This window comes from Podarcis liolepis, assembly GCF_965112155.1.
Source record: "Podarcis liolepis genome assembly, chromosome: 16".
Lineage (NCBI taxonomy): Eukaryota > Metazoa > Chordata > Lepidosauria > Squamata > Lacertidae > Podarcis > Podarcis liolepis.
In genome coordinates this window covers 23,742,727-23,755,373 of record NC_139567.1, presented here as the reverse complement: position 1 = coordinate 23,755,373, position 12,647 = coordinate 23,742,727, and the positions used below count along the sequence as shown (strand labels likewise).

Below are 12,647 nucleotides of genomic sequence, written 5' to 3'. Positions count from 1 at the left end.
AAGTCTAAGATTCTATGATTCTAAAAATGGAAAGTGGATCATTCCTCTTCTACAAAAGGTGGACTACTTTACTGCACTTAAAGGCGGTGTCAGAGTGTTTCTATGCTGAGAAGTCTCAGAAGGCACTTTCAAAACCCTTTTTGCTTGGCTGCGATGTTTGTTATCACTACGGACAGTATGAGTTGCAAATACAAGCAGGATAAAATACTTTTTTATTTTAAAAAAGCTTACATAAACCAGAGCAAGGAGCATTGTTTTACAATCCTGATTTATACTTTTCAATCAAGAGAAGAATTACAGAATGAGTAAAAGCTATTTTTAAAACAAAAAAATTGAAAGACTCTGCTTAATTACCACCTGCAAGTTCCATGCTGCCTCAGTGCTGAAAGTATCATATAAAAAGGGTTTTCTTGTTTGATCTTCACAGCAACCCTCCAACAAAGGTTAAGTCACTACTTTGTCCCAAGATCATTCAGTTTCATAGTTGAGCAGAAATTCACTTCTGTTTTCATAATATATACCCACCAAGCTCAATCTGTTTATCGTTGTTTTTTAAAGCAAAAAACAAACTTTTCAGTCTAGTTTAAAATGCATACTCCCTGGAAAAATCAATGCTGCACTATAACACTTTCAGATAACTCGAAGCGTTCAGCAAAAATGAAGCCCTCCCCCCCCCCCCAAGTTGCTGGAAAACAACACAAGCATGGAAAGTATATATTTTTCCATTAAGGTTGTGCAGAAAAATCCCCAGTGCATTGCATTCCATCATCACCTATTTCCCATCCTCTGAAATCAGAGTGACAACTGAGCCTCCTTACTGAATAAGATCATAAAAATGGTTTCTTCTACTGCAAAGTGGAAAAAGCAAGGAGGCAGAAAACACTAAAAATGTAGAAAGAAAGAAAGAAAGAAAGAAAGAAAGAAAGAAAGAAAGAAAGAAAGAGCAAGCTTTCCTTCCTAACATAAACATGCTTGCTAGAGAGTAGGCATCGGCAGTGAGGCAGCGCCCTCTAGCATCTTCTGAGCATACTTATCACTAGATGTAAGAGTTGCCCTAAACATACAACCAGCATCTCTCTTTTTTTTCTGAATGCGGAGTGTGAATCTATAAAGTCTGCCATGCACGTACTGTTCCTGCCCAATCCTTCTTAGCCTCTGATCTAGCGGGGGATGGAGGGGGGGGAGAGAGAGAGAGAGATTGTAGCCATTCTGCAGCATCAATTACTTTAAATATATGTTTCAATGTGAGCAAATCACGCTGTTACATAATTAAGAAGAAATTATTTTTTATGAGTGGGCAGGCAAGCCTGATGCAAACACTACAGTTTTACTATTCACAGACTGTAGCACGGAAGCATTGCCAGGAAGCATTGCTAAGCTATTATGCAATACTCCAGCCCCATCCAACACTTCATTCATTCAAGAACATATCAGCACGGTGCTGAAATTGTGTGGGTTTTTTTTAAAAAAGAGGAAGTTTGAGAGGTAATTGGAATATCATCTACCCGTTGTCTGCATTATGTTATTGCAAGTGCCGCTCCAGCTGTATACTAAGCTTTCTCAGTCTGTATTTGTACACACACACATAATTTAAAATTATGGCCTAGTAAGCCAGCACACCCCCCCCCCCCGGCTCAATTCAAGATGGTTTCTATAACATAAATCTGACTGATCCACTAATACAAACCTAAAGTTTATTCTAAAAAACAACCACTGCAAGTAATTTTAAGCAATTTACTTTTTTCCCCTCTCACCTACTAACGGAAGTATCTCACTCTACAACAGCTTTCTAACTATTTATGCAAGTGGGCATTACTATTAAGCACAATAAAATGGATAATCAATATTTCAGCCACCACCTTACTATAATGACTGCTTATTGGAAGAAGGAACAATTCATATTTCAGTGGAGTATGTGAACATCTCTCCTACACAAGTACCAATTACCTATATTGAAGAAAGCACCACAATAAATGCCCTTTACCTTTTATAAAGAGGATTTGGAGTGCATAAACACACACAAACTATACTGACTTTCGCCCAACCTCCAAATAATAAGTTTCTATTATTATTATTATTATTATTATTATTATTATTATTATTATTATTATTATTAAAATTTGTACACCGCCCTTCATCCATAGATTCCAGGCTAGTTCACAAGACAATTTTAAGTATTATCTCAATACACCTTTATAATGGAATCTCTTCTAGCAAAACTTATGACCTTGGGCCACTCACCATCTTTCTGCCTAACCTACCTCTCAGTGTTGTTGTGAGGATAAAATGGGGGGGGGGGGTTTAAAATTGTGAATGCCACCCTAAGCTCCTTAGAGGAAAGGTGGGATGTAAATGCAATAACAACAATAATAACAACAAACCGAAACAATGGCTTTAAGTCACAAGTTCTTAGGGGGCGTCTGTAACGCAAGCACAGTACCCCATCACCGCCTTCGGCAACACTTCAAGAAATTCCTGGGAAAGCATGGCAATGAGACTATGTCCTTAGTGCCCAAGTTGAAACAATCATGGAAATTATTATGCCGGCTCCGTATTTTTGAACTATATTCAAAAAAGGACATGGGACAGGGAAAGAGCACCCACATACCCTGTGTGCAGCACAGAAGCATTCAAGGCTTCAAGCCACACATAATCTTTCCTCTCCAGGAAAATAGAGAGACGTGGCTACATCTTAGGCATTACGGGGAGAGAGAGAGAGAGATCAAGGCGAGTTACAAATGCTGCAATTTTAACCACCACCTCTCTCGCCTACTGTACACTTAGGGACGGTGCAATCTCTCTTTCCATTCTCCTTGACAAAGAGTTTTATGTAACTCAAAAGCCTGCAAGTTGCTACGCCCACAGGAGTCGGTCCTTGCCTGCATCTCCGGGATCAGGCTGGGAAGGAGCCGTCTATGCACCAAACTACTAATCGACAAAATATAATAGAAGGAAGAAAAGTTCGGAAGCGTCTCGTTTATCTTCTTAAGGTGGAGGAGAGGGCACTTCCAAATATACCGCACTGCTCTCCCTCAGCAGGGAAACGAGCGGCCTGCCTGCAACTGCACACCTAGGCGGCAGGCAGGGGAGAGAGGTGTGGCAAGGAAAGGGGAGAGGCTGGAGAGAGAGAGGGAGAGCCAAGAGGCGCCACTGCACCAGCCTCGTTGATGCAGAGGCGCTGCCGCTGCTCAAAGAGAAGCCCTTTTGCACGATCCTCTCCCTCCTTCCCCGGGATGCATTCACACCCTGCAGTGATGCTCAGCTCCCGTGCGCTCCTCCCAGCACCTCTCCGGTGATGCAGAAAAAAGCGCACCGGGGGGTGGATGAGGACGAGGGTGGCCTGGAAGGCCAGCCGAGGAGCCCGATCCCCGACCCCCCCCCCTCGACCCGGCGCCGCCCACCCAACCGCCCGGCCCACCCGCTTCCTTTGCTTCCTTCCTTCCTTTACCAGGCAAGCTTGAAGCCTTTCATTAGTACAGTCACGATCAGCCGGTGCCCGTCGTGTCCTTGGCTGCCCACTGACGACGCCGGAGCGGCTCCCAAGACATAGTGGAAGAGGCCGGGCAGGCGCAGGCTGCCGGGGAAGCGCACCGTCCCGGCATGGAAGGCGGGCGGGCGGTAGGAGGAGGGCAGCGCCGCCCCGCCGCCCCAGGATGCTGCTGCCGCTGCTCTCGCTACTCCACCGCCGCTCTCGCTGCTGCTGCCGGGGGCCGGCTCTGCGGAGCGCGGGCAGCCCGGACACGCCAACGAGGCGGAGATCATGCCATGGCCTCCCCGCGCCGCCGCCAACGGCCCAGGCGCCCACGGCGAGCTCCCAGATGCTGGGGAGGCACCCAGGGGCGGCGCAGCGCCAAGCCCCGCCGGGGGTCCGGATCCAACCCTTGCTGCTGCTGCTGCTGCTGCTGGTCGTCCCTCTCCAGCTAATCTCTCCCCTTCCTCCTCCTCCCGGGTCCTCGATGCGATGCGACCCCGGCGCAGCGCGCCTCGCCTGCCCACTTGCCCGGCCCGAGCTGCTGCGCCCGCCCTTTAAAGGCGCCCGCCGCCTGCCAAAGGGAAAGCCGGCCAAGCTGGGCCAGCCTGCGGAGGGAGGAGGATGCCCGCCGCGCGGTCCCGCGGATGGAAGCGGCCGAGGGAAGGGGAGGGCGCGCGGGGCGGGCCAGCCTTCGCCCGGGGACTCCCCAGAGCGCCTCCGCGCTTAGGCTGGACCTTGTTTCCTTGCCGAGGAACCCCGCGGTCTCGGCAGGGCTGGCGTCCATAAGCAGGAATGCACAGGAGCGGGGTGCGAGTACTGCGCATCCTTACTAGGGAGCAAGTCCGGTTGCACTCAGGGCCCGGGGAGTTCGGCTGTCAAGAAATCGAGCTTCTCTGAAGTCTCCGAGGCTTCAGTTCTAGCCATGCTTATTAAGCTCCCGAGTAAATCAGTAGATCAGCCTCCTAGGTGATGAGGGCACTTGCCCGAAACCCCCTCTCTCTCATACATGGGGCACCCTGGTCCTCTATTTGGAAATTAGGTGGTGATTTCCAAAAAGGGGAAGGGAGGCACTCTGCACCGGGTAGAGAAGCTCTTGCCCTTCTAACACTTCAAGTGCTCCAGGCCAAACCCCTACATTGAAAACAGGTCCCTGGGCTGAGTTTAGGGGTTCATAAAGCTGAGGAAAGGCAGGTTTTAAACCGGAGTTTCCCAAACTTGGGTCTCCAGCTGTTGTTGGACTACAACTCCCATCATCCCTAGCTAGCAGGACCAGTGGTCAGGGATGATGGGAATTGTAGTCCAAAACCAGCTGGAGACCCAAGTTTGGGAAATCCTGGTTTAAACAAAATAAATATGGAGGGGGGTATTTTCCCACCCTCCTTTTTTTTAAGATATCATAAATGCTAGCTTTATAACAATGCCTAAGTCTGGAGTAGTGCAGTGGAGACCCCGGTAGGCAATTCAGCGCACAGATGCTCTAACTTGGCTCTAGTAGGTTCTGACCCAAGACACTGTTATGATAGGTTTGGTTCATGGCTCTCCCCTCCCCCCAACACACACAATTAATCAAAGTGGAGGGGAGGGGAGAACTGGGCTTCTGTAGGCCACCTGAAAAACCAGGAAGATTAGCTGCAAGGGCCAAGGTTGTCCCTGCTGTCCCCAGAGACAGGGAGAAGGCAGAGCAAAATCTACTGTTGGAGAGCCAACATGGTGTAGTGGTTAGTGTGTCAAATTAGGGCCTGGGAGACCAGGGTTCAAATCCCGCCATGAAATTCACTAGGCAACTATGGACCAGTCTCTCAGCCTAACCTACCTCACAGGATTGTCATGGGGATTAAATGAGAGAACCATGGACCACACCTTGAGCTCCTTTGAGGAAAAAGGTGGGATATAGATGCAGTAAATAAATAAATCTCTGGGTGAGATTTGAAGAAGTTTGGCAAGGCTTTCTGGCTCACCATTGCTTAACAATGGCAACAACAGTATGCTCCTCCTCAAATTATACTGTTGAAATGAAGAGAAGTGGTGGTGGTGAGTGGCAACAGGAGTCTACTTTTGTGTAGAAGGACTGCGAACTCAGTTCAGTTTTGATACTCAGAACAAATCCCTGGGATCATAATTTGTTAGCTCTAAATGTGCCTCTTGTACCTGGTGATAGTTAGTGGATCTTGGTGGTTCTAGCAGATCCACACCAGTCTGACGCTCGCCCCTAGGACTGGTAATGAAAACATGTGGGAGATAAAGTGGCTTGAAAGAACATTTGCTCTGGACTCTCAAAAACAAAAACCTGCATGGAAATAGCCAAGACCCACCTCACCCATTGCCACAACTGAAGAGCTAGAGCAGCCCAACATTTAACAAACTCAGCTCACCGTTTAACAAATTCAAAGCGTGCAACAACAATTTCACTGCATTTTATGCGAGACCACTAACTGATATCACAAGATCAAACCCATTATCAACCCCCTGGCTAAACCCAAATCTGCCCTGAGCCAGAGTTCACTGATAATAATGGAGCAGCTTGGCCAGTTGGTCCTGGGCATGGAATACTGCCAAGTGACCATTTCTTGTTATCTTTAGAATATCATCATCATCACCACCACCTCCATCATCATTTGAATCACCATTTTTATCAGTTTCATTATGAATGACAATCATGCGAGCCAAACAACTAAAAACAGATTTAAAAGCAATACAAATACAGTAATACTCAATCTTCATCCAGCCAGAAAACAGAGATGCTGTTCCATAAAATGGGCTGTCCCACTGAAGGCCCTGCTCTGATTTGCTGTGGAGCAGGCTTCTGATGCAAAAGAGTATTGTGCCACCTTAAAGGCACATGTATTGGTGTGCTTGTATGGACGTTCACCACTTAAAATTTGAAAGTGGCAAGATTTCATGAATTACAGCTGGTTAATGAAAATTACAACAGATCAAACTGGAGCTTATGCATAGGTTTACACACACACATATTTGATGGCTCACATGTTATTGGCTAATGCAGGATCAAATATATTGAATGTAACCTCATTGGGGCAAGCACTTATTTGGCTCTTGAAAGCACCATGCACATTGATGCTGCACTATATTTATTATCATCACCATCAATATTAATAATCACTGAGGTTGTTCTCTGATTGAGAAATTATCTGCAATCAATTACTTCACTAAAGTGGAATTGATTCTGAACCAAATCCTGATTGGTAAGGGGCAGGCAGTGTTTTCTCAGCACAGTACATCAAGCTGCAAATCAGTTGTGTGGCAGTGTCTAACCTCGGGAGTTCTTTTAATTTTAAACCCACACTTCTTGCTCTGAGCTGCTTTCTAACCTGCACACCTTCCTGGGGTGCTGAGCCCTTTTGGCTGCAAAATGGGTCAGGAGACCTGCAAACCTGGTGAAATCTGGGACAAAGCAGTACTGCAGAATCACATTCAGCAATGTATAAGGGTTTATATTTTTTAAAAAAGGAAAGGGAGATGTCAGGCACTGAGCATGCAGCCAAGAACACTTTGGAGGTCAAGGAGATTGCCAGGAGAGATGGAGTAAGGAAAAACGAGGTGAAGGGAGGAGGCAGTTTATCCAAGTGGCAACCTCTGCTCCCAAGGCATGCTGGGTGAGATGCTACAAAATATTTATAAAGGAAGCAGGGAAGGGAAGGAAGGGGAGAGCAGCACTCAAAGCCCAGTCATGGGAATATATTTTCTCCTGTTTATTTATGGGGGCTGTCTCACATACTGGGCCAGAATTTATGGAGATTCTCAATGGTGTTTGTGGAACACACCAGACACCTAGTATAGAACAGTGGCCAAGACACTCGAGTTGTGAGCTAGGAAGCGCAAATTCCACCTTAGCCATGAAGTCGCTCAGTGGCTTTAGGCAATCTGTTCTCTCACCTTCCTCTACCCATCTGCAGCATGGCCAGAACCTTATAAGGTTGCATGTTTTGAACACTTATAAAAACCTGGTATATAAATGCTAAACAACAATATACGCATAATTTAAACTGTGTTTCAGGCTAGAGCTGGTCCTCAGAACATGGTCTTCTCAAGTCTTCTTCAGACCAAAGGCCCACCTAGCCCAGCATCCTGTTGTCAGAGTGGCCAAGCACCTATGGGAAGAGCGCAAGCAAGAACTGAATGCCACAGTATTCTTCCAACTTGCAATTCCCAGCAACTGGTAAAACATAGCCACTGGTGGTCTTATCCTCCATGAATTTGCCTAATCCCCTTTTAAAGACTTCCAAGTCGGTACCGGGCCATCATTACTTCTTGTGGGAGAAAGTTTCATGAATTAATTGTGCTGCATGAAGAACACCACCTTTGTCCTGAAATAGTCTCTCTGGGTCCTAGTATTATGAGAGTGGTAGAAAAACCTCTCCTCTCCACTCTCTCCATGCATAATCTTACGCACCACTGTCATATTCACCCTTACTCTCTTTTTTCTAAACTGAAAAGCCCCAAATGTTGTAAGCTTTCCTTATAGGGAAATTGCTGCACCAGGATCCTTAACCATTTTTTCCTTTCCCTTTTCTGAATCTCTTCCAGCATGTGGTCTTAACATGGATTTGCACAGCAACATTATTATATTGGCAGGCCCATCAAGCTATTCACTTCAGACTACCTTGGAAGGTGGTGGGCTCTCCTTCACATTAGAGGATTTTAAGCAGAGTTTGGATGGCCATCTGTCATGGATGTTTTAGTGGAGATTCCTACACTGCAAGGAGTTGAACTAGATGACCCTCAAGATCCCTCCCAGTTCTACAGTTCTATAATTCTATGACCCTATTGTCTCATTCCTGGTCATTCACCACCACTTCAGACCATTACCACCCCAATGAATGTGTATGTGAATTATGATTTTTTGTTTTTCGAATACACGTTACATTTGCTTGCACTTGTTACTACCCATTCACCAAGCCTGGAGAGATCCTTTCGAAGCTCCTCACAATTCTTTTTGTTTTAACCACCATGGAAAGTTCGGTATCATGAGCTACCACACTGTTCACCACTAATGCTAGATAATTTATGTAGAAGTTAAAAAGCACAGGTCCCAGTACCAATCCTTGGGGACTCCGCTTACTACATCGTTCCATTAGGAGGACTATCTGTCTGAGAACTTCCTGGAAAAAGGCTTGGTTTAGATACTTTCATACACATGCCCACAGCTAGTGGGCAACTAAGAATTATGGGCACCTCTTTTTTCTCTCCCTCCCTAGGATTCTTGCTATACAAAACTGCATTTAAATAAGGTTCCCAGCTACTGAACTGGTCCTGCATCTTAAACCATATAGAAATAAAACAATATTCCTGTGATATTTGGATGGCTGACGGGAAAACCTTCACCAGTTAGCTTTCTATGTGCCACAGGGCACTTAAAGGCACAGGATCAGTGGCAGTAAAGCAAGCTGGCAACTGCTGCATATAAACACCAACTGCTCTTGACTTATGATTCTATGTCCTGAAGTGCTGGAGAGACATGCATCTGCATTGTGCAGATCAGAACAATCCAGCCTCATTTAGTCTGAAAAGATTCTGCAAGGATGATGCTGTAATGGAGGACACAGGCCTCATCAAAACGAGAGAGCAATATTGGGTCAGGTGCCTCTAAGTCCGTAATCACTACTACCATCCAGGTAGCTGTTTTCCCTTGGTCTCAACTTTGCCCATACCAGTTCCCACAGCTGCCCTTCCATGGCCTGCAGGTTAACATGCCGGTGGGGCAGTTCTGCCTCTTCCAGTACACCCTCTAACTTCAGGGAAGGCAAGACACGCTTAGGAATTCTTCCCCGAGCAATTTCAAATTTGCACATTAATTTCCTCGGAATTTTACTTCAAGCACACCCTCTAGTGTTCTGCTGCTAGACGACAGCCAAGCTTGCCAAGGACCCAAAAAGTCCTAGTGAAAGCCTTGCTTCTCTGGATGCAGGGAAGCAATTGAAGACCTTTAGGGGTGGTTGGGAGAGTCAGCAAAGGGACCTTCCTTCTCCTGGGTCACCTTCTCATCAGTGTGATATGCTCTTACATGGAGACAAGAGAGAAGCATCCAAGTTTATGCATTATGCATAAACTGGGCGCAGGAAGGGGAAATGGGGGCAGTGGTGGAGAATGACTCTCTCAGATCTTGACTGTATAATGCCACAACCTCTGAACCAAACATAGATATTTTTTCCCCCTCCCTGGGGGGGGGGGGTGGAAGAGAAGGACGTAAAGAAAGTGAAGATTAATGTAAGAAATAAAATAAGAATTTGCCAAGCGAAGCAACTTACGCACAAGGAGGCCGGCAGCATTTCCATCCTACCTTTGCTGTCGCCATATCAGACGCCTCCATATTTTCTGCTTGGCCTATCAGTCAACAAGATCATTCAGAAGGAGGTGGGGGGCAGGGGAGGAAAGAAGGGAAAATAAAACATGAGGACGTGGTAGAGGAGACGACACACAGTTCTATAGGGGTTGTGGGGGAATGGAAAAGGGGGTGGTGAGGCAAGAAAGCGGCTCTCCCCTGATCTCTGAGGCAACTCCCAGCGAGGGGAATGGAGGACACGCCAATGCCATAATAAATCATAAAATTGTAGAGCTGGGGGGGGGAGAGACCCCAAAGGGTCATCTAATCTAACCACCTGCAGTGCAGGAATCACACAGGGGACACATAAGCTCCTGTGGTACGCTGTCGACAGAGATGGCCAGCTGGAGTCAGAGAAGCTGTTTGAGCAATTTCTCAGAGCTTCCCTTGTAGGAAGAAAAGGTTTGGCCTGTTGTCGGAAGAACAGAGGCACCCTCCTTTCCCCTCCACATGCCCTGTCCACTCTGAGGAGTGGGCATATGACCTGTTTTTGCCTTTCATTGCAAAGGAAAGGAATATAAAGGCCAAGCGTTCCTCAGCTATGAACTTCAGAAAAGCGGGGAGGGATGTGGAGAAGAGAGCGGGATAGGAGAGTAACCAGGAGGCATGTGAAAGGAAGGTTCTGGGGAGAGGCAGGTAACAAGGGAGTGGGACAGGGGACAAAAGGGAGGAGTGCCAGGAAAGCCAGAAAGGTGCAAAGGACTCGGCTGTGGGTGCATGTTCAGAGATGCTCTTAACAAAAGGATCCAGTGCAAGGAGGAAGGAGGTGAGGTTTTGATCATACCACACTCTCAGGGGGAGGAAATAAAACAAAATACACTCACCTCACCACCACCCACCTCCCTTAAGAAAAAAAAAAGCCCACTTGGAAAAAGACTGGTCCTTCCCTGGGAGTCTCGCCTCACCCAGTTTGCCCTGGCCTTGAAAACATCAAGTCATCATTCTAAGGGGAAAGTGTGCCAATTCAGAGTATTGAGAGGCTTCTGCATCTGCAGCGGAGGCCCTGCCTTTCGCAGTCCATCAGGCCTGACGATTGGACGAGCAAAGATGACTTCACACAGCCTCATTCATCATTCGAGGATTCCTGTCCAGCAGGGACAGAGCTCCTCTCCCATTCATGGGGACCGTGATTCTCCTTCCTGCCCTACTTTACTACAGCGAATCAATGTGGGTTTCTCTGATACCCGCCAGCTGCGGGAATGGATGAGTTTGACTGACCGGAAGGGTAAGCACAGACCCAAAGAATGGACAGTGCCTAGAGGGGGAGATGGCAGGGGGGGGGTGTCTGATCACTGAAGGAGCCACTGCTGGAAGATGCTGATGTACTCTCTCTCTCCCCGCCACGCTCTCTCTCTCTCTCTCTCTCTCTCTCTCTCTCTCTCTCTCACACACACACACACACACACACTGCATAAAGGTTCTAGCATCTCTGTCTCTCCCTCCCTTAAATCCCTCTTCACATCTCTTCCAGGAAACCTCATTAGTCCCCCTCACCAATGACAACAAAAGCTGCACACCTGTAACCAAATTGGTTTCTCTCTTCACCTCCCTCTTAGTGTCTCACATTGTCTAGATTGTAAGCGCTTTCGGGCAGCGACCTGACTTTTCGCTATAGTACCAGTACATTGGTGGTGTAATCATCAGCAGGCAGATACCCCAAATCCTACACTCACAAAAGGTGCCTTTAACTAGATGAAGTACCACCTCCAATCTGCTTTATTATTGCATTTATTTCCCATCTTTGTCTGCAAGGCACTCAAGATGGCAAACATGGTTCTCTCCCCCTCCTCAATGAATCTCCACAACAACCACCACCTTGTCACTGGCCCAAGGCCACCCAATGAGCTTCCTTGGTAAGTAGGGATCCTAGTCCCAACGCTCTAACCACTACACCATGGTCTTTCTATGTGCAGTTGCGAAGACCACTGCCATACACCATAGGGATGAGTCCTGCCTATTCAGTCACAGCAGAAGTCTGCAAAAATACTTAAGAGTGCATTTAGACTTGGGGAATACTGTGTTAGTTTTCCTGACAATGATGCTAGTGCTTCTGTCCAATTTTCTAATGTTCCTCTCATGCTTCGAGACCTGTTGCATTATGGCACTGCGACTTTCTGACATCAACATGTCATGCTAAATTTCAGTGGGCGTGGTATAGCACATCACCCCCCATCAATGGAGGTTGCTACTCCCCCACATTTTTCACACATGCCTGCTTCTGTGTCCCCCCCCCCAAATCATTCCCTCATGGAAATTGCAGGAAAGAACCATATGCCAGTGTATCACCCCAAATTTTGTACGTTTACTCCTGTGATTTTCCAGGTTGATGGTGCTGCAATCACATTATTTCTGGAACCAATTAACACAAAAAATGAGTGCTAAACTTCCATTAGATTTCCAGGAGCTGTTTTTTTGCATTGTGTGAAAGCTCAAGTGTAATGCAGAAATCAACAGGCAGTGAAACATCAGGGGAAACAGAATGAAGTGCTGTGTGAATGAAGCCTAATAATCTGTGGAAAACAAGAACAGGCTAAGATGCTTTGCAACGCAAAACAATTTGATAGCTAGAGAAAGAAAGAAAAGAAAAGAACTGAGAGGCTTGAAATGGGAGGGAGATAACGAGAAGAAGAAAACAGCATTGATAAGGCAAAGTAAAAAGAGCCTTAAAAGGGACCAATATGGGTAAAAGACAGGAAGGCATGTTTCATAAATTGCTGGAAGTGGAGGAATGCCTAGAGGATAAAAGTGCTGTTCTCTGAAATCAGTGTATTGCAGTCCTAGAATTTCTGTGGCTACAAGAACACACTTGCAACCACAGCATCTTTGAGATGGGAG

At 46.7% G+C, this 12,647-nt stretch overlaps 1 protein-coding gene across 7 annotated transcripts in view; it reads right to left on the bottom strand.

The window, feature by feature from the left end:
• Positions 1-12,647, bottom strand: part of GRAMD1B (GRAM domain containing 1B) — a 209,355-nt gene that overhangs the window by 93,347 nt on the left and 103,361 nt on the right. The window contains exon 1 of one of the 7 annotated variants that reach the window (XM_083480965.1): positions 9,771-9,790. The exons of 5 other annotated variants lie outside the window; for them this stretch is intronic. Coding sequence is in view for 1 of the 2 variants with exons in the window: in XM_083480967.1 (XP_083337093.1) it covers positions 3,449-3,471 (23 nt within the window). In the remaining variant the exon portion in view is untranslated. Of the gene's footprint in view, positions 1-3,448; positions 3,608-9,770; positions 9,791-12,647 lie in introns of those variants that run through there. One more of the 7 variants, XM_083480967.1, reaches the window with a different exon arrangement.